Below are 27,321 nucleotides of genomic sequence, written 5' to 3' on the forward strand. Positions count from 1 at the left end.
AAAAACAAGGACCTACTGTATAGCACAGGGAACTATATTCATTACCTTGTAATAACCTATAATAGAAAAGAATCCAAAAAAGAATATATAACTGAATCACTCTGCTGTATACCTGAAACTAACATAACATTGTAAATCAACTATACTTCAATTAAAAATAACCTAGGGGGCTTCCCTGGTGGCGCAGTGGTTGAGAGTCCACCTGCCAATGCAGGGGACACGGGTTCATGCCCCGGTCCAGGAAGATCCCACATGCCGCGGAGCGGCTGGGCCCGTGAGCCATGGCCGCTGAGCCTGCGCGTCCGGAGCCTGTGCCCTGCAACGGGAGAGGCCACAGCAGTGAGAGGCCCGTGTACCGCAAAAAAAAAAATAAAAAAATAACCTAGGGATAAAACTACAATGTCTATGATGAAAATACACTAGATGGGATTAATAGCAGATGAGATATTGCAGAAGGAAAGATTAGTGAACTTGATGACAGTGCAATAGAAACTATCCAAAATAAAACAGAGAGAAGAAAGACGAAGGAAGAATCAACGAGCCATGGGGTAATGTTAAGCATGTAATAATGTCAACTGATGTTCAACAAGGGTACCAAGAAATTCAATGGGGAAAAGACAGTCTTTTCAAAAAGTGGTACTACAACTGGTTATCTGTATGGGAAAAAATGAACTTCAACCCTTACTTCACATAATACATAAAAATTAACTTAAAATATATAAATGAGTAAGAATTAAAACCATTAAGCTTCTGGAAGAAAACAGGGAAGAAAATATTTGTGACGTTGGGTTAAGCAAAGATTTCCAACACAGAACACAAAAAGCACAATCTGTAACAGATTAAAATGATAAAAGAACTTTATTAAGATTTAAAAATTCTTCTTGGAAAAATATTTGCAAAACCTATATCTGACAAAAGGCTTGTATTCAGAAAATATAAAGAACTCTTACAACTCAATAATAAGAGAATAAACAATTCAATTTAAAAGTGGGTGAAGGACTTGAATAGTCATTTCTCCAAAGATATACAGATGGCCAGCAAGTACATGAAAAGATACTCAATGTTATTAATTATCAGGGAGATGCAACTTAAAACCAAAATGAACCACACCCACCACAATGGCTAAAGTTAAAAACACCAGCAAGTGTCCAAGTGTACCAAGTGTCAGGAAGGATGTGGAGCAACTGCAACAGTCATGTACTGCTAATGGGAACACAGAACGGGGCAGCCACCTGGAGGACAGTAGGGCAGTATGTTATCAAGTTGAATATACACTTAACTAAACAGCTCAGCAATCCCAATCCCACATATTTACCCAAAAGAAATGAAAACATGTCTACATGTAGGACTTGGATGTGAATACTCAGAGCAAGCATTATTCATAACAGCCATGAACTGGATATCAACCAAAGATCTGTCAACTGGTGAATGGAAAACCAAACTGTGATGTATCCATACTTACCGCATACTATTAAGGAATAAAGAAGGAATGAGATGTGAAAACACTCAACAAAATAAATGAGTCTCAAAAAGATGATGCTAAATGAAAGAAGACATACAAATACAGTATGGTTCCATATATATGAAATTCTTAGAAATTTCATGCAAAGGGGCATGAGGGAAACTTGTAGGTGGTGGAAATGCTCTATATCTTGATTATGGAGGTGTTTACATGACTATGTATAATCTCTAAACTCCATCAGCCTGTACACCTAACATAGATAAATTATACTTCAGAAAGTTTATTAAAATAAAGAAACAGGGACTTCCCTGGTGGTGCAGTGGTAAGACTCTGCACTCCCAATGCAGGGAGCCCGGGTTCAATCCCTGGTCAGAGAACTAGATCCTGCATGCATGCCACAACTAAGAGTTCGCATGCCACAACTAAGGAGCCCACGTGCTGCAACTAAGGAGCCCATGAGCCGCAACTAAGGAGCCCACATGCTGCAACCAAGACCCAGCACAACCAAATAAACAAGGAAATATTTAAAAATAAAGAAAAACAAATATAGAAGAGGAAGAAATGTGCATCATTTGGAGTTTCCTGAGGTAGATTAAAGGTAGGGGATGAAAAGGTAGCTTCATCTCTAGTGTGAATCAGATGACATTCTCACGTAAAATAGTCATTTTCAGTGTTTTATGTTTTTGAAAGCATGATTGTTTTTGCTTTATTTGAATTTCATTGAAGTGCGTTAAGAATTTAGAAGAATGCAGAGAAATTACCTAAAACATTTATGTTCCCATCACTCTGTTTTAACAAGGAGTCACCAGGAACCTGGCAATTATACCTGCTTATATGTTTACACCTGCTAAAAGTTTTCTTATGGTTTATTTACTGGGACCAAGAGTGAACTGGCAAACAAACAATGTAGAGCTTGTTACATGTACTGTTTATTTCCTAAGTCTCTTCTAGTGCCTGGCAACCGTGCTACACATCTTCCCAGAGAACTGCATAGGGGAATGCTAGTAAAATCCCCACTATAACCCAATGAGCAAAGTTGAAGTAAAGGCTGATTTTATAAAAATTACAGAATTGTGGAGAAAGCTATTTCAAAATAGTTGCTCAGGAAAAAAAGAAACTTTCACAAATGCTCCATATACTTTTGCTCATTTCTTTGATACAATTAGCTGGGTACACTGGACCCACTACACTATAAATTTTCAGTCGCCCCACTTATGGCCAGGGTCTCACAGCAGCCTTCACTCACATGTGGCATGTTACTACCACCACCATCGATTTGAGAAGTTAAATTCTCCTTGCCATTTGTCGGAGCCTTCAAACTGTGCTACTCAGCCCTGGTCCTTAAATGGTGGATATGGGAGGGAGGAATGAGAGAACAGGGAAGAACAGAACATGCCTGCGGAGAGAGAACAGCAACTTAAATGACTCAGAACTTCCACACGCCCTCCTTCTCCCCAACATGGTCTTGGCACCCCTGCCTTGTCACGAGGCCCACCTGCACAAATGCCATACTCTCACCTATGGCTGAGGGACTGAGCCTCGGTTGCGGGAGGTACCACCTGCCAAGCCTTAGGTGATGAAGAAACCAGATCTGGCTCAAAGCGAAAACCCTCTTTAAGCTGAAACACTAGAGAGCCAATCCCTGCTTTAGATTTTAGTGGTAAAACCGAATTCTGTGACTGTGCAACATGGGGGTCAGTAAAGTATATGCTTCTCAAACCACTCGTCCTATCCGCTCCGGTCAGCAGAGGCCTCTGCACTGACCAGGTGTCCTGCCTGTGCACTAATTAGAATTCACTGCCAGTTTAAACGGGGTTCTGCTGGCTGATGCTCGAGGCCGTTCTCATACAGTGCTTGCCCTTTAAAGAACCCAATGTCATCTGACAAAGCTTTGAGAGCAACTTCTGTGTCCTTCCAGGCACGGTGCTAGGTGCCTGCTGTTTTGTTCAATAAACACTCAGCTACTCTGATCTGAAGTGAAAAGCAGGAGACCACCAGGCAGCCAAATGTCACCTTGACAGCTGCAGTGTTCAGGCTGAACTTTTAAAAACAAACACCAGCAACCACATTGTAAATCCTATTTCATTGTAAATACTCCGATGAAAATTTAAAAACAAACCAAATACCAGCAATCTATATAATTAATAAGAAAACCTGTTTCTAGGTTTACATATTTCAGTACAATTTCTCTACATACAGTTTAAAATGTCCACCTAAAACAGTAATAATTTTTCAACATTCATTTCAACTCTGATAATCAGCTAGAGTTTTACAAGTTGACAGAATGGCTGGAAAATGCCCCATTAAATCCTTCAAGAGCTCACAGCTCTACAAACACCCTGCCCAGCCAAGTTTTGGCCTCTGCTACTACCTTGTACGTGTCAGGAAGACAGGGGCAGAAGGAGAGCAGGCTACCTCCAGGGCAGCCAATCAGCTCCATCCCTCCTAACTACAAGCCCTGTCAAGAGAAACAAAAAGTGGGGGCGGGGGGGGGCTCTGACTGGCAATAGCTATCCTAATAAAGATGATGCAGTATCTCCTCTTGCACACATCAATTCTTCAGATAGATTCTCACAAGGACATGGAGACGTATGTCAGGGATACCAGGACAATGTTATTTGAAATGATTAAAAAAAAGGAGAAATAACCAAAAGGGACTTGCAGATGTGATTATATTAAGATCTTGAGATGGGGAGATGACCCTGCATGATCTGAGAGGGCCCTAAATGTCATCACGAGTGTCCTTATAAGAGAGAGGCAGAGGAAGATATCACTATAAGAAGGGGAGCAAGTGACGTGACTGGGGAGGCAGATTAGAGTGATGCGGCCACGGGCCGAGGAATGCTGGCAGCCACCAGGAGCTGGAAGAGGCCAGGGACGCATTCCCATCTGGAGCCTCCAGAAGGAACCAGCCCAGCTGACACCTTGACTTTAGCCCAGTGAGACTGATTTGGACTTCTGGCCTCCAGAACTCTAAGAGAATGAATTTATGTTGTTTTAACCCACCAAGTTTATGGTAATTTGTTACAGCAGCCAGAGCAAATGAACACAACCACTCTCCAATAAGCTACTGCCCTTCGAACCATGGGCTTTGCAAGACTACTTTTTGTTACAGTCCGTATTTCAACAGGCATTCAAGTTTGGAGCATTATATCTAAAGTTAAAATATATTTATTGTTGACATAATGGGAAAGAAGTGTCATCAGAAAGGCCCTTTCCAGGGACTTCCCTGGTGGTCCAGTGGGTAAGATTCTGTACTCCCAATGCAGGGGGCTCAGGTTCGATCCCTGGTTGGGGAACTAGATCCCATATGCATGCCACAACTAAGAAGTCCTCATGCCGCAACTAAAGATCCCTCATGCCACAACGAAGATCCCGTGTGCCGCAACTAAGACCCGGGCAGCCTTAATAAATAAATAAATTTTTTTTAAAAAAAAAAGAAAGAAAGGCCCTTTCCAAAATATCCTATACATTTAATGTGGATAATGAGTCCACCTATTCTAAAGAACACACATCTAATAAAATGTGCACTGCCTCAAAAGAAAAAAAAAAGAATCAAAGTAAAACTAATCTCATCATAGAATTTCCAGGCAGGTACAGCTCTACCAGCTTCCTGTTGCCCAAAGGACAGACACTACCCCATCCCTTCACCCTGGGCTTCCCGGCCTCTTCAGCAACTGTTTGATCATCACCTCCACCCAGCACCCTAAGCTCCCAGCACATGAATCTGTGAACTCATGAAACCCTGTTCTGACTTCCACACCTTTGCATAGGTCAGTCTCTGTACTTACCTTTCCCTTTGGCAGGTCCCACCTCATCCTCCACGGCACAGCCTGCCCTCCCCGACCTTCTCCCCGAGCACCCCCTCAGTGCACCCGGGGAGGCATGACATGCTGGGTTCAGCCCTCAACTGCACCCTACAGTGCCTTATGACAGGACTCCTTACCTGCCTGTCTGTCTCCCCTGAGGACTCTAAGTACCTCAAAGGCAGGGAGGGACTACCTCTTATCCAATGGAGCACCCAGGCCACAGAGGAGGGGGAAGAGGAAGATGCAAAGATGATGGGGGGGGCGGTGCGGAGCCAGGCTACACAACCAGAGGCAGCCTTCCAAGCAGTGCTTCTCAAACTATGGGTGGCAACCCATTAGCGGGCCAGGAGATAGAATTAAAGAGCCATGAAATCAATTTCGAGGGTCATGATGGGAATTTTTTTAATACATTGGAAGAGAAATTAGTACTCGGCTTTACTAGGTATAACCGTTAAAACTGTATGAAATTTCTGTTTCAGTTTTGTGTGCTTACAAACAGTATACATTTATGTATGAATGTATATTATTTGCCGTGGATTCCCAGTCAAGAAGGTGAACACTTCATTAGAAGGAAACCCCTTCCCAGGAGGCCAAATAGCAGAGACAGCACCCACGGAACTGCAGCCCCTGGCAGGAGGGTGTGGACAGTGCCACCCGCACGTGTGCACAGGGTGAGGACAAACCCCAAGCGGCAGGAACAGAGTGCTTCTGCCCTGGGAAGGGTACTGAGCCCTTCGCTCATCATTCCTTCCTCAAGCAGGCTCCAGACACCCACCACGTGCCAAGTACCATGTGAGGTGCTGGGGACACACCCAGCCAGGACAGACGGGGTCCCTGCCCTGCCATGGAGGCCCCAGCCCCACCAGGGAGGTGGACCACAGACAAGAATGCAAAGAAACAGAATCATTCCAAGTGGTAGTGAGGGCTGTGAAGGAAAAGCAGGGGGTGGGCGGAACGAGGCTCCCCTGAAGGGTGACCGGGAGTCACCAGGAGGAGAGAGCCCTCCGAGCAAAAGGTCAGCCTGACCAGGGCCTGTAGGGAAGACAGTGCGTTTGAAGAACTGAAAGAGGCCAAGCAGGCCTGAGATAGGGGAGATGAGCCCACTGGCCCTCTAATGCCACGTTCAGCGCGTAGCCTGCGGCCTAAGGCAATGAGACGCCTCCCGAAAGGCTTGAGCTAGTGGCAAGAACTGATGCAGGTCACTGAGAGTATAGGGCCCCTGCCATAGGTGGGCCCAGGACCGGCAGACGGTACAGGGTGCAGGCAGCTTTCCCTTCCCAGCCCCCAACTCTAAATACAGTGGCAGACGTGCACCAGCTACTCTCTCCCTCGGTGGCCCTGAACAAGGCACCAAAGTTCTCTGAGCCTGTTTCCCATGCTGACTAGGATGACCACACATCCCAGCCAGGGTTATAAGCCAAAGCCATTGCTCCTCTCACCACTGCAGCAATTTTCATGGAGCGGTGTCACGCAACCGTGGCCCTTCTGATTCGTGGGCCCCCAGAAGTGTGTGGCCAGTGGAGGTGGAGAGGACTGCTGGGACAGAGCTGCTGAGCATGACCCTTGCTCCCCAAGGAGCTGTCGGAGAGGACTGGGCGCTAATGCAGCAAGGTGCAGAAAGCCCAGCCAACTCCCGCGATCACTGAAACTCTGCCAGCCAGGAAGCCGGTCACCGCCCTTCATGCTTCCCTCTCCAGGAGGCTTGGCTTTGAAACATCAGCGTGGGGCAGCAGCATGGTGACTAAATTCTGTCTTGGTATAGACAGAGCTGTGCCTTACAAGGGAAACCACAAATAAGTACCATGTTACAGTTACTGGGCATGAACGACTTCCCCAAATTCACCAACCATCTGCCTGCTTTGGTCTGGGCCGCACCCTCTGCTACAAACTGGGGATGAGCCACCAGGCATGGTCCTAGCCAGCAGAACCAGAACAGTCTCCTGAGAACACCAGCCATGCACACAAATAACTATACCTGGCCTGAGGGGTCAAGAGGGAAACAAAAAACAAAGGGTCAGAGCAGGTCAGCGGCTAGCAGAAGACCTATCAGAGGCAAGCCCAGAAGGATAAGCACACCTTCCCAGTCACCCCGGCCTTCACACCCATCCTCCAGAAAGGCACCCTCTACTTTATTTATGGATAATAAAGTAAAGGTCCACTTCACTTACTGGCTCAACGGAGGCAGGGTAACAACAGTGGCAGCAATACCAACAGGACTGGATCGTGTGACCACTTTTTCCTGAGCACTTACAATGAGTTAGACACTGAGCTAGGCAGTTCTTATTTATAACCTTAACACACCCACCCAGTGGGGAAGGATATTCACACACACACACATGCCAATTTACTAATGGAGAATATAAAGCTCAGAGAAGCCAATTTACTAATGGAGAATATAAAGCTCAGAGAAGTTAAGTTACTGGCTCAACATCACACAGCTAATGAGTAGCAGGACTGTGATTCCAAAACCCAGGCTGACTACAAAGAGCACTAGCCACGGCGTGACCCCACTCCTGAGCAGAGGTAGAGCTAGACCCTGGGAGCTGCCGGCTACATGTCAGGCATGGCTGAGCACCTGGCAATGGACTCGCAGTCCAGGCCCACAGAACCACAGGGCAATGCTCATTGCCATCACATAACCTGCAGCACTGCTGCAGCCTAAGCACACCTCCCACGCCTACCCAACTTGTTCAAACTCTGCACGGCCTCCAGAGCACACACTCCCACTCCCACCCCCAAGCATGCACACTCACACATGGACCAGCCAGAACCGCACATGAGAGCTTTTTTTTTTTTTTTTTTATTAAACATCTTTATTGGGGTATAATTGCTTTACAATGGTGTGTTAGTTTCTGCTTTATAACAAAGTGAATCAGCTATACATATACATATGTTCCCATATGTCTTCCCTCTTGCCACATGAGAGCTTTTACCTGAATTCTTTTATCTGAAGTGATCTGGACTGTTAGAAGATTAATGAAAACGTTGGTTAAAGCAGGAAACCATTTAACTGTAACTTAAAACAAACATATGTACCTATAAAGGCACAAGTAAGTGTGCGCTGGTGTGCCAGCCTCCTGATGTAGGCCAGCCAAGGCTTCTTCTTGAGTCTGAGGTTACTGAACACAGTTCCCTGGTATCTTTTTTGGATAAATCACACCCATAAGACATCATCTAACTTTTCCAAATTTGTTTTGCTTCTTTTTAAAAAGTAGAATGGGGGCTTAACAGTTGTGAAACAATCTAAGTATAGAACCTTTATAGGTTTTGAACAATTTTTTTTTTCCTATCTTTCACAACTGTGCCACCCACATCCTGGCAGTGTTTTAGTGACTCACCTTTATGAAATTTCCCCCAAGCGTTCAACTTACTTTTCACAGAAAAAAACATTTCATTTCAATATGTTATGGGTTTACTAAGTATTTTACTGAATTATGTAATTACAAGAACAAGTACAACTAGTTAGGAACAAAGCCAGCCAACTATTGGTAAGTTTGCCGGTGGCTGGTGGGAGCAGAGGCACAGGGTGCCCTGCAGTACCCCATTAGTCTCGTGCGGTCATTGCGGACCACAGCTCTATAGAGGGAATTTAGAATGTCAGTTAAATAGGGGAGCTGGTGGAATGGAAGCTGGTTAAGAGAGTTTCAACTGTATTGATAAACACAATAAAAGCACAGCAGACAAGCATCCAATTATCCCTTAAGGGGCTTCCCTGGAGGCCCAGTGGTTAAGAATCCGCCTGCCAATGCAGGGGACACGGGTTTGAGGCCTGGTCCAGGAAGATCCCACGTGCCATGGAGCAGCTAAGCCCGTGCACCACAACTATGGAGCCTGCCCTCTAGAGCCCATGAGCCACAACTACTGAGCCCGTGTGCCACAACTACTGAGCCCACGCACCTAGAGCCTGTGCTCCGCAACAAGAGAAGCCACTGCAATAAGAAGCCCGCTCGCCGCAACTAGAGTAGCCCATGGGCAACAACGAAGACCCAATGCAGCCAAAAATAAAATAAGTTAAATAAATTTTTGAAAAAACTTAAACAAAAAATTATCCCTTAATCCATGACTACACTTTAATTAAAACACCATTTTAAATTTATATAAAATATATGTAATTTTTGAGCCATGGATTTATAATATAGAAATATTGTTTTAATACTTCTATGGTCATTAAAATCTCTCTACGCACCTAAAGCATTTTATTTAAACCTTCGCTAAGCACGCCGTAAGTAAAAAAAAAAAGCAAAGAAAAACCATAAACACCTAAGATCCATGTGCCAATCAATAAACATCAGGGTTTCTACAGGAAGTGGCCCCCTGGACCTCCATGGAGAATGGCTTTGCCATGAGCTGTGTCTCCCCCAAAAATGGCAACAACTAGCCCTCATCTAGTACTTAGGGAGGGTCAGCTTAAGTTGTCATCATCATGTTGATCTCCCAAAGTATGTGCGATTATTACCCCCATGTTACAAATGAAACTTAAGTAATTTGCCTGAGTTACCCAGCTTTTAAATTGTAGATCTGGGAATTGAACTCAGCTGTCTGGCTCTTAATCACTGGGCTACAGTGGGAAGGCACAGCTGACAGACGATATCTCCAAGTGACCTTTAACCCTGAAAATGAACAGTCAGTTGTTACAAGCAAAGGTGACACGTGCTCACTTTCCTAGGTTGGACACACTCCATAATCAGAAAGCCGCCAGTGTTACAGGTCTGTCTCCCCAACTTTCCATTATCTAACTTTGAGGGCAGATGAGGCTAGTTAGGCATGGAAATCTGGCAAATCAACAGTTTCCCGAATATGTTCTTACAATGAGAGGTGGAAGGAACACTGGGCTCCAACCAACCGAGGCACCCAAGGTGCCTTTCAGATCTGCCATACACCTGCTATGTGTCTTGAGCAAGTCACTTTACTGATAGGGACGGAGTAAAGGGACAAAGTAGGTAATTAAATAGTCAATTCCACTAAGGGATCGTAAGTAAAGAAAAAAGTATGGGAGTCCCCTGTAAGTTAATGATCACTCAAGAAAGCAGACCTCCCTAGCAACAAAGCCAAGCAGGCTTGCTTAGCAACAAAACCATGCAACAGAAGCATGAGACATGTCCCAAAACAATAAAACAATGGTGGAATGAGACCCACATCCTGCCCTGTGATGTCAGTAAGTTAATGACCCCTAGGACATGCTCTGCACACATAAAAAGCAATAATTTGGGAAAGGTGACATTTCAAAGTGAAAGACCCTCATTATACTGAAGTAACTTTTCCATAGCACCATGACAGTCCTGGATGGGCCATATAGGGTCAAAAACTCCCCCTCCCAACATGTTGGAGGAGTTAACGATGGAAGACTCAAAGAGTGAGGAAGAAGGTGGTCTTTTCCCCCTCCCCTCTTTTCCTTTGATTATAAAACTGTAGCCCACTAAGTTCTTGGGGAGGCACCCTCTTGCCCACCCGCCTGTAAACCTCACAAGTGTCCTATTCTAATAAACCACTTCTTATCTATCACTTTGCCTCTCACAGAATTCTTCCTGTGCTGAGACATAAAGAACCGGAGCTCCTCAGAGCCCCCGACCAAGATGCATTTCTGTGGTTTCATTACCTCTCTTAAGCCTCAGCTTCTTAACCTGTAAAAGAAAGGGATAAGCTCTTGGTGGCTTTCCAACATTTTTAGGAGCACAGAACCCTTTCTTTAAGGAGAAGTCCAACAGGTTGAAATCAATGAAAGCAGTGCTGCTCCAGTTGCAGGCACCCAGGGAGACAGCCCCACCTTGCCTCCTCCCTCCCACCTTACCTTCGGAACTGGCTGGCAAAGGACTCAATCAGATGACATGGGGCACCCCGAGCAGAAGGACACACCATGAGTGAAGGTCCTGGGTGAGGAGTAAGGTACGGAATGGCCGGAACACAGCAGCTCAGGGAGTGAGAATATGGGGAAACAGTGACCTAAGGAACAAGCCACTTCCTGGATCCATAAGAGAGGGGAGGACACAGGGCCAACTGCTATCCCCAATACTGGAAGGACAGGCCAATACGGGGAGTCGCAGCTTCCTAGAGCAGAGGATCACCTAAGGAACCAGTGCCAGGGTAGGAAAACTCACCGAAATTGATGACTTGCCGGAGGCTCAGTACAGACAACTGCGAGTTAAAAACTCCAGAGGTGGGCTTCCCTGGTGGCGCAGTGGTTGGGTGTCCACCTGCCGATGCAGGGGGCGCAGGTTCGTGCCCCGGTCTGGGAGGATCCCGCGTGCCGTGGAGCGGCTGGGCCCATGGGCCATGGCCGCTGAGCCTGCACGTCCGGAGCCTGTGCTCCGCAACAGGAGAGGTCGCGGCAGTGAGGGGCCCGCGTACCGCAAAAAAAAAAAAAAAAAAAAAAAAAGAATATAAAAACTCCAGAGGGCCTGTCATAGGGGTCCCCACAATATTGTGAGAGTCACCTCCAGGAGCTCGACCAGGTTCCCACAGTGAATACCAGAGAAAAATTCCCTCTGACTTCTGGCAGGGAGAGGGGAAAAGGAATAATATTTTTTTTTTTTTTTTTTTTTTTTGCGGTATGCGGGCCTCTCACCGTTGTGGCCTCTCCCATTGCGGAGCACAGGCTCCGGACGTGCAGGCTCAGCGGCCATGGCCCACGGGTCCAGCCGCTCCGCGGCACGTGGGATCCTCCCGGACCGGGGCACGAACCCATGTCCCCTGCATCGGCAGGCGGATTCTCAACTACTGCACCACCAGGGAAGCCCAGGAATAATTTTTAAATACTCCAGAGTACTCTGTTCTTAACAAGGCCTGAACTATTAACCAGAGACTAACCTGGGTATTATCAGAGCCTAACTGACCTGTGGGAAGGGGAATACACAACTCCAGCCCATTCTAGCCATCCTGCCCCACCTAAGGGAGGAATAAAAACACGGAGAAACACTTGCAAAGTTCAAACTCCAGAGGCACAAGCTCACTAAAAGACTGAGCCCTCATCATAGGACTATACAACACTTCCTCACCTCCCACACCTCATCACCATATTACTAAAAGCCTATTTACAGCAGTTACCTTTTACCTAGAACATCATGTTCAGCTACCAACAAAAAATTACAAGGCATACCAAAAGGCAAAAGCCTCCACAGTTTGAAGAGACAAGCAAGCATCAGAACCAGACATGGCAGGGATATTGGAAGTACCAGGCGGGAAATTTAAAACATCTATGATTAATATGCTCAGGGCCCTGATGGATTAAGTAGACCGCATGCAAGAACAGATGGGCAGCGTAAGCAGAGATGGAAATTCTAAGAAAGAACCAAAAAGAAATGCCAGAGATAAAAAAAACACTGCGAAAATAATGAAGGATGCCTTTGACGGGCTTATTAGTAGACTGGACACAGCTGAGGAAAGTATCTCTGAGCACACAGATATCTAGATAGGATCCTCCAAAACTAAAAGGCAAAGAGAACAAAAACTGGGGGGAAAAAAAAAGAAGAGAAAAAAGAACAGAATATCTGAGGACTATAGGACAACCACAAAAGGTGTAACATATTCATAAAGGGAATATCAGAAGTAGAAGAAAGAGAGGGGAAAAGAAGAAATATTTGAAACAATAATGATGGAGTATTTCCCCAAATTAACCTCAGACACCAAACCACAGAACAGCTCCAGGAAGCTCAGAGGACACCAAGCAGGATAAATGCCAAAAAGCCCATACCTTGGCATACCATTTTCAAATTACAGAAAATCAAAGATAAAAAATTCTGAAAGAAGTCAGAGGAAAAAAACTACCTTACCTATAGAGGAACAAAGATAATTACATCTGACCTCTCCTCAGAAACCATGCAAATAGTAGTAGACTGAAATATGTAAAGTGTTGAGAGAAAAAAAATCCCACCAACTTAGAATTCTGTAAACTGTGAAAAGGAGAATAAAAAAAATAAAGACTTTCTCAGACCAAAAAAAAAAAATTGAGGGAATCTGTTGCTAGTAGATTTGCCTTGCCAGAAGTATTAAGTTCTTTAGAGAGAAGAAAAATAATATAGGTCAGAAACTCAGATCTATCATAAAGAAAGGAAGATTACTGAGGAAGGAATAAGTGAAAATAAAATGAAAACTTTTATTTTTCTTATTCTAATTGATCTAATAGGTAACAGTTTGTTCAAGATAATAATACCAACAATGTACACTTATGTATACATGTTATGTATGGTATACTGATGTACATTTTACATATGTGCAAGCTTATATTATGCATATATTATGTATGCTTATGTATACACATTATGTATATATGTGCTATGTATGCTTTATATATAAGTGAAATGAATAACAGCAATGATATAAGGGTCTAGAGGAGGATCCTGGGATTATTTTGTTGTTATAAGGTACTCACACAAACTGTGAAGTGGATAGCGTTATTTCAAAGTGGACTTGGACTGGTTGTAAATGCATATTGGAAACTCTAGGGCAACCAGTAAAAAAGTAAAAAAAAAGAAAAAAGAAAAAAATGTATAACTGATATGCCAAGAAAGGAGAGAAAATGGAGTCATATAAAATGCTCGATTAAAACCACAAAAGCCAGTTAAGAGAGTGGAAGACAAAAAGAGCAATAAAGAACAAGGACAACAAATAGAAAACAGTAACAAATACAGTATATATTAATCCAACTATATCAATATCCACTTTGAATGTCAGTGGTGTAAATGTAGCAATTAAAAGACAGAAATTGTCAGAATGGATCAAAAATCAGCACACAACTATATGTTGTCTACAAGAAACCCACTTTTAAATAAAGACACAAATAGATTAAAGTAAATAGAGAAAAGTATATTGTGCTAAATAACACCAATCAAAAGAAAGCAGGAGAGCTATATTAAATTCACATAGAGTAGACTTCAAAGTAAGGGAAGTTATCAGGGATAAAGAAGGGCACGACATAATGATAAAGCAGTCAATCTTCCAAGAAGACATAACAATTCTTAATGTGTATGTGCCTAACAACAGAGCATCAAACTATGTGAGGCAAAAACTGATAGAACTGAAAGGAGAAATAGATGAATCCACTATCATAGATGGAGACTTCAACACCCCTCTATCCAAAATAGACAAATCCAGCAGGCAAAAAATCAATAAGGACACAGTCAAACTGAACACCATCAATCAACTTCATGTAAATGATATCTATAAATTACTTCATCCAACAAGAGCAGAATATACATTTTCCTCACATGGACCATTCATCAAGACAAACCACATTCCGGGCCATAAAACACACCTTAACAAATTTAAAGAACAGAAATCATATAACATCTGCTTTCAGACCACAGTGGAATTAAACCAGAAATCAGTAACAGAAGGTAATAGGAAAATCTTCAAGTATGCGGAGATTAAACAACACATTTCCAACTAACAGGAGTCAAAGAAGACATCTCAAGAGAAAATTTAAAATATTCTGAACTACATGAAAACATAAATTATCAAAATCTGTGGGATGCAGCAAAAGCAGAGCTTAGAGGGAAATTTATAGCATTGAATGCATATAATAGAAAAGAAAAAAGATCTAAAATTAATAATCCAAGTTTCTACCATAGGATACTAGAAAAATAAGAGCAAATTAAATCCAAAGTAAGCAGAAGAAAATAAATAATAATAAGTAGAGCAGAAATCAATAAAATTGAAAACAGGAAATCAATACAGAAAAAAATGAAACCAGAGACTTATCTGGTGGTCCAGTGCTTAAGAATCTGTCTTGCAATGCAGGGGATGCCAATTCGATCCCTGGTCAGGGAACTAAGATCCCACATGCCGTGGGGCAACTAAGCCCGTGCACCTCAACTACTGAGCCCACACACCACAACTAAAGAGCCCACGTGCTGCAACTACAGAGCCCATGTGCTCTGGAGCCCGCAGGCCACAACTAGAGAGAAGCCTGCACACTGCAACGAAGAGCCCGTGCACCACAATGAAAGATCCCTAGTGCCGCAACTAAGACACAACGCAGCCAAAAAATAAATTAAGTAAATGTTAAAAAAAAAAACATGAAACCAAAGCTGGTTCTTTGAAAAGATCAATCAGTGTGATAAGCCTCTAGCCAGACTAACTATGGAAAAAAGAAATGACACCAATTACTAATATCGGAGATTAAAGAGGGAAAAACACCACAGATTCCACAGAAATTAAAAGGATACGCAAGAAATACAACGAACAACTCCACGTCCATAAATTTGATAACTCAGATGAAACGGACCAATCCCTTGAAAGACACAATCTGCCAAAACTCACACAAGAAGAAATAAAAGATCTGAATAGGCCTATATCTATTTTTAAAATGGAATCAATAATAACCTTCCAAAACAGAAAGTACAGGCCCAAACGGGTTCATTGATGAATTCTACCAAACATTAAAGAAAGAAATTATACTAACTTTTAAAATATTTATTTATTTATTTGGCTGCATTGGGTCCTAGTTGCAGCACATGGGATCTTCGTTGCCACATAAGGCACCTTTAGTTGCAGCATGCGGGATCTTTAGTTGTGGCATGCAGGATCTCGTTCCCTGACCAGGGATCGAACCCAGGCCCCTGCACTGGGAGCGCAGAGTCTTAACCACTGGACCACCAGGGAAGTCCCAGGAAGTTATATTAATTATCTGCAATCTCTTTCAAAGGATAGAAGCAGAGAGAATACTTGCTAACTCATTCTATGAGAGCAGCATTCCCCTAATGGCAAACCAAAAAAAGAATAAAAAAAGAAATGTCTCTTATGAACACAGATACAAAAATCTTCAACAAAATGTTAGCAAATCAAATTCAAAAATGTATAAAAAAACTATACTTCACGACGAAGTGAGATTTATCCAAGGTATGCAAGACTCATTCAACATTCTAACGGTGGCGCAGTGGTTAAGAGTTCACCTGCCAATGCAGGGGACATGGGTTTGAGCCCTGGTCCGGGAAGATCCCACATGCCACAGAGCAACTAAGCCCGTGTGCCACAACTACTGAGCCTGTGCTCTAGAGCCCACGAGCCACAACTACTGAGCCCATGCACCGCATCTACTCAAGTCCCCACGCTCTAGGGCCTGTGCTCCGCAACATGAAAAGCCACCACAATGAGAAGCCCATTCACCGCAACGAAGAGTAGCCCCGCTCACCGCAACTAGAGAAAGCCCGTGTGCAGCAATGAAGACCCAACACCGCCAAAAATAATAAATAAATTTAAAAACTAAAATCAATTATTGTAATCCATCACATCACAGACTAGAAAAGGAAAATCACATAATCCTATCAACAGATGCAGAAAATGCATCTGACAAAATCCAACACCCATTCATGATAAAAACTCTCAGTAAACTAGGAATAGAGGGAACTTTCTCAACTTGATAGACTATCTACAAAAAGCCTACAGCTAACATCATACTTAATGGTAAGAAACCTGAAGCATTTCCACTAAGATCAGGTACAAGGTAACGACGTCCCCTCTCACCACTCCTTTTCAACTCCATATTGGAAGTCCTTGCTAATGCAATAAGGCAAAGAAAAGAAAAAGACTGGGAAGGAAGACAAAAAATTGTTCATAGATGACACAACCATCTATGTAGAAAATCTGAAAGAATTAACCAAAAAACTCTTGGAAATAATAAGTGATTACAGCAAGGTTGCACAATATAAGATTAATATACAAAATTCAACTGTTTTCCTATATACCAACAATGAACAAGTGGAATTTGAAATTAAAAACACCATATCATTTACAATAGCACCCAAGAAAGCAAAGTACTTAAGTATAAATCTAAGTATATATATATATATATATATATATATATATATGATCTGTATGAGGAAAACCACAAAACTCTGATGAATGAAATCAAAGAAGAACAGAATAAATGGATAGATATTCCACACTCATGAATAGAAAGACTCAACATTGTCAGTTCGTCCCAATTTTATCTATAGATTCAATGCAACCCCAATCAAAATCCTAGCAAGTTATTTTGTGGTTATTGACAAACTGATTCTAAAGTTTACATGAAGAGGGGAAAGACCCAGAATATCCAACACAATACTGAAGAAGAACAAAGCTGGAAGACTGACACTACTCTACTTTGAGGCTTACTATAAAGCTATGGTAATCAAGCCAGTGTGGTATTGGCAAAAGAATAGACAAATACCTTAATGGAACGTAACAGAGAATCAAGAAATAGAATCACATAAATACAGTCAACTGATCTTTGACAAAAAAGCAAAGACAATACAATGGAGCAAAGATAACCTCTTCAACAAACGGTGCTGGAACAACTAGACGTCGACATACAAAATAAAGAATCTAGACACAAATCTTACACACGTCACAAAAATTCAGTCAAAATGGATCACAGACATAAATGTAAAACTCAAAATTATAGAACTCCTACAAGTTAGCACAGAAGAAAACCTACACAACCTTGGGTATGGTGAAGGTATTAGATACAATACCGAAGACACAATCTTGAAAGAAATAATTGATAAGTTGAACTTGATTAAAATTTAAAACTTCTGTTCTGTGAAAGGCAATATAAGAATTAAACGACAGCCACAGACTGTGAAAATATATTTACAAAAAACACATCTGATAAAGGACTGCTACTCAAAATATACAAAGAGTTCTTAAAACTCAATAATAAGAAAACAAACAACCCAGTTAAAAAATGGCCAAAGACCTTAACAGACACTCCACCAAAGAAGATACAGAGGTGGCAAATAAGCACATGAAAAATGCATCACATCATATGGCATGATATGACAAAAATCTGACAACACGAAATGCTGGCAAGGATGTGGAGCAACAGGTACTCTCATTCATCGCTGGTAGAAGTGAAGGCAAAGTGGTACATTTCAGAAGACTGGCAGTTTCTTACAAAACTAAACATACTCTTACCATATGATCCAGCAATCGTGTTCCTTGGTATTTACTCAAAGAAGTTGAAAAATTATGCCCACATAAAACCTGCACACAGATATTTATAGCAGCTGTATTCATAGTAGCCAAAAAGTAGAAAGAACCCCAATTTCCCTTAACTGAAGAATGGATAAACAAAATGTGGTATACCCACATAATGGAATCTTATTGCTCAATAAAAAGAAATAGGGACTTCCCTCGTGGCGCAGTGGTTAAGAATCCGCCTGCCAATGCAGGGGACACGGGTTGGAGCCCTGGTCTGGGAAGATCCCACATGCCATGGAGCAACTAAGCCCATGCGCCACAACTACTGAGCCTGCGCTCTAGAGCCCACAAGCCACAACTACTGAAGCCCGTGTGCCTAGAGCCCATGCTCCGCAACAAGAGAAGCCAACGCAATGAAAAGCCCACGCACTGCAATGAAGAGTAGCCCCCGCTCGCCACAACTAGAGGAAGCCCGCACGCAGCAACGAAGACCCAACGCAGCTAAAAATAAATAAAATAAATTTATAACAACAAAAAAAGAAATGAAGTACTAATATGTACTACAACATGGATGAACCTTAAAAACATTATGCTCGGTGAAAGAAGCAAGACATAGAGGATCACATACCGTATGATGTCATTTATATGAAATATCCGACCAGGCAAATCCATTGACACAAAAAGTAGATTAGTGGCTACGAAGGGCCGGATAGGAAGAGGTTTGGGGGAAAGGGGAAGGGACTGCTAACGGGTACTGGGGTTTCTTTCTGGGGTAATGAAAATGTTCTCAAATTGATTGTGGTGATGCTCATTCAACTCTGTAGGCTGGGAGACTTGTGACCTTAGACAAGGACTCTTCCTGAGCCAACTGCTCTCTCTGTAAAATGTCAACCATATGACCTACCTCACAGAGTCAAGCAATTAAACCATGAGTGCGGAAGTGTTTCACAGCAACAGGCACACAAGCTAAAAAAATAACAAAATATGCAAAAGTACCTTGTGATAAAGCCTTCACAGATGTCAGGTGGTTTTATAATTTCATATATAAAATTATAACATACATTATCAGAAATAAGCCATTTTCAGTTTCACATGCTGCTTTCCAAAGACTCACTTGAGCTCAGTGCCCCACTGTTTCAAAGAGAAGTTAATGGAATTTGGATGCCCTGGGGCAGGCTGATTTGCAGCTTGCTCTCCCACCAGCTCTCCAGGGGCAGTTTCCACAGCTAGGACATTTCTGGCTTTTTCTGCAGAAGCATTTGGGTGCAGGTTAATTAAATCTGAAAGAAAGGCAAACAAGTGTCAGTTACTGCAAGTTTCCACGGGGAACTTGATATCCTACATAGCACACTGTCTTGATATACTATATAAAAATCTATATAGTATATATTATAGTATATTTTTAATGTGTACTACATGAAAACACAATCTGTAGGCGGCTAGCGTGTTCTGCAACCATTTTCATCTAAAGTAGACCCATGGTCCTCAAAGGAAGGTGGTACATGCTTCAAACCACCAAGTTAACAGCATCGGCCCAGGGAAAGAAGCAGCTAGGGCTCTTCTCTGCTGTCTTGTAGATCAGTACACCAGGTATAAAGCTGTGATCATGGTCCACTCACCTATACCGATAAGGCACAATTTCCAGGATAAACTGTTAGGTGAAGAAAGCAAAGTGCAGACCAGATTACATTAATGCCCTTTTCTGTAAGAAAGTGAGGGGAATAGAATATATATATACTTGCTGATCGCAAATAGTGACACTGAAAAAATAAGTTTGCATATAAAGGATAGCAGTTCAGTAAATTCATAGGCAAATGCATTGATGCTAAAGCATGATCAAATTTCAGAATGTATCTTTAAAATGTAAGTGGTTGAGGGACTTCCCTGGGGGTCCAGTGGTTAAGACTTTGCCTTCCATTGCAGGGCGGGTATGGGTTCGATCCCTGGTCGGGGAGCTAAGATCCCACATGCCTCGTGGCCAAAAAACCAAAAAACATAAAAAAACAGAAGCAATACTGCAACAAATTCAATAAAGACTTTAAAAATGGTCCACATCAAAAAAATCTTAAAATAAAATGTAAATGTTTGAAATATTTAAGGTTGCAATCATATGATGCCCAGAATTTGCTTCAACATAACATTTTGGTGCTCGCTTCAGCAGCACATATACTAAAACTAGAACGATACACAAAAGATTAGCATGGCCCCTGCGCAAGGATGACATGCAAATTCATGAAGCGTTCTGTATTTTTAGATTGGGATTGACATATATACACTAATATGTATAAAATGGATAGTAAGAACCTGCTGTATAAAAAAATAAAATTCAAAGAAAAAGATAACGTTTTGTTATTTAACAAATAAATAATATTTGCCTCAAATAACATGTTATTTGCTTCCAAATAACAAAATTAAGTGGGTAAGTATACCAATGAAACAAGATGGGTCATGAAATACTGATTGTTGAAACTACCTAATAAACATGTGGGTAATATTATGTTATTCTCTCTTTGCATATGCTTAAAATTTCCCATAAGACCCATAATAAAAACTTACTTTTCTAAAGTTTTGATAAAATGTATCCAACAATAAATACTTTGTATTCTTCCAAACGATATAATCTCTCAGAGAATATATATGTTTGTAAACAGAATTTAACATTGTTTTACAATAATCAATTTGACCTATACTCCCCTTGAATAAAGCATCCCTACATTGGCAATATCAACCATCACTCCTTCAGTGGAAACAGAATCAGAATGGAACGCTGAACACTGATAACCAAGTAAAAAATTACTTTCTAATCAGATAAGCACACAACCTGAGTTCACTTAGGACAGGTCACTGTGAAGGTCATCGAGCACTCATAGAGAAGGCAGAGCACAGGGAATCCTGGACTCAGGGGCCCTTGAAAATTGATGTTCCAAACGGGAACACCTTATGATGGGCTCACACTTTGTTGGCAGGTCACTAACTTGACCACAGTCAGCATGGCAAGGGCTCCAGGAACACACTGGGAAAAGTATGCTGGCTGTGACACGAAATGACTGCTGTGTATCCATGAGGGGAACTGGTGCCTGCCCAGGAGAGTCAACACCTGGCTCACAGTAGCGTTCTAAGTGGAAAAAGCAAGAGGGTGTGTTGATAGACAGAAGAACTATAGGCTTGGCAATGGATTATAAGATTAAGTCAAGAAGGCCAGAAGTTACAAACCACCACTGGTTCCTGATTCTTGGTTCAAGTTACCACTGTGTATGAAGCACTACGTGCTCGGAGTACAAAAAAAAAAAAAAAAAATGAGAGAGTTCTTGCCCTAAAGGAGAACGCATCTAGGAGAAAGATATAAAATAATAAAATGTTAAGCTCCAAGTCACCACCGAATGCATCGAGTCCCTGGTATCCAGACTTTCCTCTGAGCCTTAGGGTCCAGGAGATGCCTTGGGGATTTTCAGAGGGAGAGAAGGAAGGGGTCCCACTCTCAGCTTCAACCACAGTGGTTCCTCTTTTCACTCTTTTATATCCTGGAGTTCCTCTTGAGATTTCATTTGGAAAAAAAGAGTTCCAATAAACAAACAAAAAACAAGTTCAAACACCACTAACCAGGTCCAGTTTCCTCTACCTACTTTATTTGTCAGGACACAGGAGCCCTGAGCTGGGGCTAGAAGGCAGTCACCTGCTCCTGCAGTGACAACAGCCTTATGGCGGGTGCAGTGACTGTACTGGGTAGAGGCAGGCATCCGACATCTGTGAGTGTGTGTCGGTCACTGGGCACACAGATGCACCACCTCTATTTCAGACAAAGGTAAAACCGACACCCAGGCTTCCCGGAGGCTGGTCTTTCGCAGACCCCTCACAGGCAAAGCATTACAACTCTAAACCAAACCAGGAAATAAACACAGTGCACTGCACTGTTTCTGTTTCGAGCAGAGTCCAGCCCCTTCTTCCTGTGTGGGTTGGCAGCAAGGTGAGGAGCGGCCCCTCTGCGGGTGAGACTGTCAAGCTCTCTCGCATAGTCAAGCACCTGTTACCAGGACGCCCAGGCCTGCCAGCAGCCCTGGACCCACACTGGAAATGGTTCCTGAGGAACTCAGGCCCTGGGGGTGGGGTGCAGAAAAGGGACCGGAGGCCAGGGAGGATGTTGGCAAAACAAACCGTTTCTAAAAGTCATCGTTTGACGTGAAAAAGAAGCCATTTCCCACTTTTAGCTAGATTGTTTTGTCTGGTTTTTGGTTGTTAAAAGACCACATGAGATTTCCTTAATTAAAAGCGGAGCTGCTGGCTTCCCCTCAATACATGTCCTAACATTAGCATTCAGGGTACCGCCTCAAGAAGGACACAAACTAGGACAGGGCAGTATTTCCTTGAAATCCTTAAGAGGATGGATTGGATTCATGAACATGTGCTTTATCTTGCAGCTGCAGTGGGGAGAGAGTCTGTGCTTGAAGAGTTTTGGTGTTCAGACCTTCTCTGTTATCTCTGAACACTTCCCAATGCCTAAATGACACCTCTGAGCGACTTTTAGACCACAGATTTCCTGGGTTCTGATTCCAGCACAGCCTCTATCATTCTGGCGTGGCCATTCCCAGATCTCCAGGAGTCCTTCCTGCTGAACGCATTCTAACACCAGGGGCCCTGTGGGGCCCACAGAGGGAGGCTCCTGCTCACATATGGACACCTCCGTGAGTCTGCCCTCCTCTCCGGCTCCGAGCTCCACCACGAGCAACCTCGCAGAGGGCAGAACAGAGTGCCCAAGAGGCAGCATCCTCCAAGAAAGGAGGGAAAAGCACTGGGAAAAGGCCACTGCCATGTGTCTCAAAGATACCGCAAAAGAGAGCCTGCAAGTCCCCAGTGTGAGCTGGGGGAGGACACTCAGAGCAGGGTTAACCTGAAAAAGCTTTTTTTCCCTTTTTATCAAAGTGAGTTTAACCCAGATTGTGAAGGCGTGGTCAGGAGCGGTACAGTTATCTTCCAAGTAAGGACACAGTGTGCATCTAACCCCAAAAGGAAGAGGCAGCAAGCCACCGGGTCTGAGCGTCCCCCGTGGGCCAGGCCACGTGTCTGGCTAATTACGCATCTGTCTGCTCTCTCCCATGCCTCACCAAGGACGTAAATCTTGTGAGAACTGGACCCCAGCCTGATTTGCTAACAGCTGCGTACCCAACAGCAGCCACAGAGGAGAGACTCAATAAATGCTGGTAAAATGGTTGAAGGAATAAATAAACGACTGCCGTGGTGCAGCAGGGAGGGCCTTCTGGAGGCTGAGGAAATCACGCAGGAGGCGGCAGGCCCATGTCGTTCTCTAAGGAACCACGCCCATCATCCCTCCTGGCTGCCCCTCTCCTGCCACCTTGCCTCTGAGAGACCCCCTGCACTAGGGGTGGGGAGCACACCTGACTCCAGGGCTTCCCTCTCTTCCCCTCTCCCACCGCCCTGCACTCCTGCAGCGGCTCGGCACCCCAGCACACCGCCCAACCCCCGCCCCCCCCCCCCCCCCCCCAGTTCACGGCGCCACATCGCACCCAGAGCCAGGCCCCGCCTGCCTCCACAGGCACCACACTCCAGCCCACCACGGACCGTCTCCTCTGGACCTTCTTCAGGAGGCTCCCCCAGGCTCCCCCAGAGACACAGCTGGAATCTGACCCTGCTCATCATCTCCCTCCCTTTCACAGCCTGACGTTAGGAATCACAGAACCTTCCATCCAGAAGGAATCAGAGACAGCTTCTTGCTCACAGAGAGGGAGACAGTGTGTGCCCTTCATTCCATCAGCTTTCTGCACTAGATCAGGCTGCCTCTCAGCTACAAGGCTGCTAATCACCGTGACTTACACTTTAAAACAACACATGGCATTTTGTAGTATTCTACAAACAGGATAACATAAAAGCATAGCTTCTTTGATGACTTTAGGGAACTGTGACATGAAATGATTCCATGGAATTCCTGTGGCTCTGCTAATGTGGGGTCTGCGTCCCACCCTACGGTTTCCCTCCCACCAGTTCCAGCACTTGCACAGACAGCGCGGCTCAAACTGGGGGAGGACTGGAACAAGCAGCCACTTCCCTTCCCCTCCCCCTGCTCCCACACAAGCCGAGAGAGAGAGGGTGGCAGTTACTCTCGAGGCTGCTTCAGAGAAGGAAAGGTGTGGTCATCCCTCAAACCATCTTCACTGTACCATTTTCCCCCTGTGATGGTGAGGGCTTTTGTATTCCTGAACTCTCAGGAAGTCTTAAAAAAACAAAGTCTTGTTATCCCTGACTTGTTTGTCTATTAGTTTACATGGGAAATGAGGTAAACAGAACGTGCTGGACACACAGCTTGTAATGAGGCTATTAGCTCGCTACAAGCCTCCTTTGGATTCTGGCTGCCTCGTTCCCAACAGATATGAAGGTCTGCAGACTCTTGATTTTATCTTTGCAAAGTATTCCTTTTGTGTTGAAACTAAGTCTTTATCTATCCAAACACGGAAGACGAGCAGAGTGGTGTCTGAGGCGTGGCATACTTTCAGAGGCCAGGCTGCAGATGGAAGGCAGACAGATCAGATCAAACAAAGTCATCTCACTTTCTAACACTTGATTGACTAATCGAGGCTGCAAACTACAGTCACACAGATGAACAGATTCTTACTCTAGAAACATGAACTCTTGAAAACAAATTTAATGTAGGCAGTTACGTGACACTGCCAGCTGCCTGTCTGATACCCATTCTAGCTCTTCCTTACAGACCCTGGTTTTGATGGTGGCCACACGCTCAGCTAAAACACTGGCCTCCTCAAACTCCATTCCGGAGTCTCTATGACACAGTTCTAGTCAATAAGGCATAAAGCAAGAGTTTCTGGGAGAGCTTTCTCCTTTTTAATATAGGTGTCACTCTCAAAGGCAGCTAGCACGAGGAGGGAAGCTAATACTCTAAGGCTGGGGAACAGAATGGGTCCCTCAATGGCACTGGGGAGGAAGTTCGCCAGCTATGGACTGCCATCGTGAGACAAATAAATCTCTATTTGTAAGTCCCTATTAGGTTTCCTGTTACTTGCGGCTGAACATAATCCTAACCGATTCAAAATGGTAATATCATATATGTATGTATACGTGTGTATATATAATACACTTGACACTTTACACTTAACACTGCAGTTTCCCATCTGATGCTCAAAACAGAAATACTGGCGGGATGGGGACGGGTGGGGGACAAGGTTGTTGTTAGTATTCCTTCCAATCCCATCCAGCCAAATGCCTGGGCCTGGGACCTGGATGGCACCCTCTGCCTTCCCTCTCCCTCAAAGCTAATCCCACCTTTTAATCCACCAGTTCTCCCACCATACAATCTCCCGACTCTGCCCACTTTTTTCCATCTTCTCTGCTGCAACCCTACTCAAGGATACTATGATTTCTAGGCTCAAACCAGCCTTCTAACTGGTCTCCCTTCCTCTTGTCTTGCCAAGGAATCCATTCTCTCCCACTCGGCCATGGTTAATCATCTCAAATGCATAAGCCCTTCCAGGTCTGGTCCCTGATCATCCATCCAACTTTCTCTTTGTCACTCCTGTCCACACTCTCTACCTTCAAGTCAGGCCCTGGTCTCTAGGGTCTCCAGGCCTTTCCTTTCCCTGCTTCACAAGGCCAGCTCTTCAGGACTCAGTTCAGCCCTCTCCTAGTCCAGGAAGCCTTCTCAGACACCACCAACACCCTACCCTCCAACACCCACACGCAGGTAAGCTTCCTGTGCTCACCTCTGGCCCTGTGCTTACCAGACTGCATTGTGCAGGCCTCTTTACCTGTCTGGGTCCCTCACCAGACCACACACTCCTTGAGAACATGACCCACGACTTATTTGTCTTTACATCCCAGGTACTGGCACAAATGCCTAGAATACAAGAATGCCTGGAGTGAAAGACGGAATGAACAATGTCCATTTTACGGATAAAGAAACTGAGGCTCAAAAAGAGAGGTATGCTCAAGACATCACAGCAAGGGTCAGCAAACTTCTTCTTAAAGGCCCAGACAGTAGTAGATATTTTAGACTGGTGAGCCAAATGGTCTCTGTGACAACTATTCAACTCTACCACTGGTGTGCAAAAGCGGCCACAGACAATATGCAAATAAATGAGTGGTGCTTTATTCTGATAAAACTTCATTTCCACAGGCTGCAGTTTGCTACCCTTTACTAGAGAGAAAATGACTCACTCAGAGTCTGACAAATAGTAAATATCAAAGCCAAGACTCAAACCCAGGATCACAGGGATCCTTCCACCAGAGAGAGCTGCCTTCCAAGATACAACTGCCTGTCAAACGTTAATTCCCTATATCTTTCCCCATGTTGAATTTCGGTGCTAGGAGGGTACTGCTGGGTGACACCCATTAGACAACAAATGAAAATGTTACCAAAAACTGGGTAACAAGGAGAGGACAGTAGGAAAAGTTTTATTTTTTAATGTAAATCAGAGTAATAAAACATTTGTCTTCAATCCTAGCTAGAGTTAGCACGATTTAGGATAAGCAGAGCAGATAATTACAAGCATGGCTTCAGAAACACGACAGAGCACCACCACATACCTTAACTCATTTTACCTTTAAACCAATTTTTATCTAAAATGATGATAAAAAAGGAGGGTGACGAAAATCTAGCCTTTTCTTCTTGTCTTCCCCCTTTAGACTTTCTGACTTCCTGAATAATTATAGTCTTGAAAATTGCCTGGTCATCCAAAGTTTCATCATTTGTTCTTAAAAGCTATATAAAAATTGGCAGAAGTTCAAAATTACAGTCGGTTCCGCACATAAAATCTTCAAGATGACTTTTGTTCAAGATGACTTTGAACTTTTGTTCAAGATGACTTCAAGTAACTTTTGTTCACTACAAGTGGTCAAGAAAATAGCAATTTTAAGAGCATTTAAGAGCATTCCACTGCTCTTAGGAGAGTCCAAAACCCCAAACCCAGAGGTCCAGGCCCCTCCCACCCTGGCCCTGGGTGTGCCTCCAGGCTCAGCTCACTGCTGGCACCCTCTGGCCACACCCTCCTTCCAGCTCCTGGAGGGCATTGCACTCCTCTTACCTGGCCTGACTCCCGGTCATCCTCAGATCTCAGAGAGTGAACCCACCCACCCCAAAGCTGTGCTCAACCCATTCATGGCACTTGGTGCCCCGTACCTTCCCTCTCATGT

The 27,321-nt window shown here is 43.7% G+C and overlaps 1 protein-coding gene and 1 non-coding gene across 4 annotated transcripts in view; one reads left to right on the forward strand and one right to left on the reverse strand.

The window, feature by feature from the left end:
• The window catches only part of TBC1D2B (TBC1 domain family member 2B), an 88,012-nt gene that overhangs the window by 38,126 nt on the left and 22,565 nt on the right, over positions 1-27,321 (reverse strand). For all 3 annotated transcript variants that reach the window (XM_032624323.1, XM_032624326.1, XM_032624324.1), the window contains exon 3: positions 19,283-19,448. In XM_032624323.1, the coding sequence (XP_032480214.1) occupies positions 19,283-19,448 (166 nt within the window). The remainder of the gene's footprint in view (positions 1-19,282; positions 19,449-27,321) is intronic.
• On the forward strand, positions 20,314-20,420 carry LOC116750043. Its single transcript, XR_004348788.1, has one exon. It is a non-coding gene; the product is annotated as a U6 spliceosomal RNA (small nuclear RNA).

The sequence above is a fragment of the Phocoena sinus genome, chromosome 2, assembly GCF_008692025.1.
Source record: "Phocoena sinus isolate mPhoSin1 chromosome 2, mPhoSin1.pri, whole genome shotgun sequence".
In the NCBI taxonomy this organism is placed as follows: domain Eukaryota; kingdom Metazoa; phylum Chordata; class Mammalia; order Artiodactyla; family Phocoenidae; genus Phocoena; species Phocoena sinus.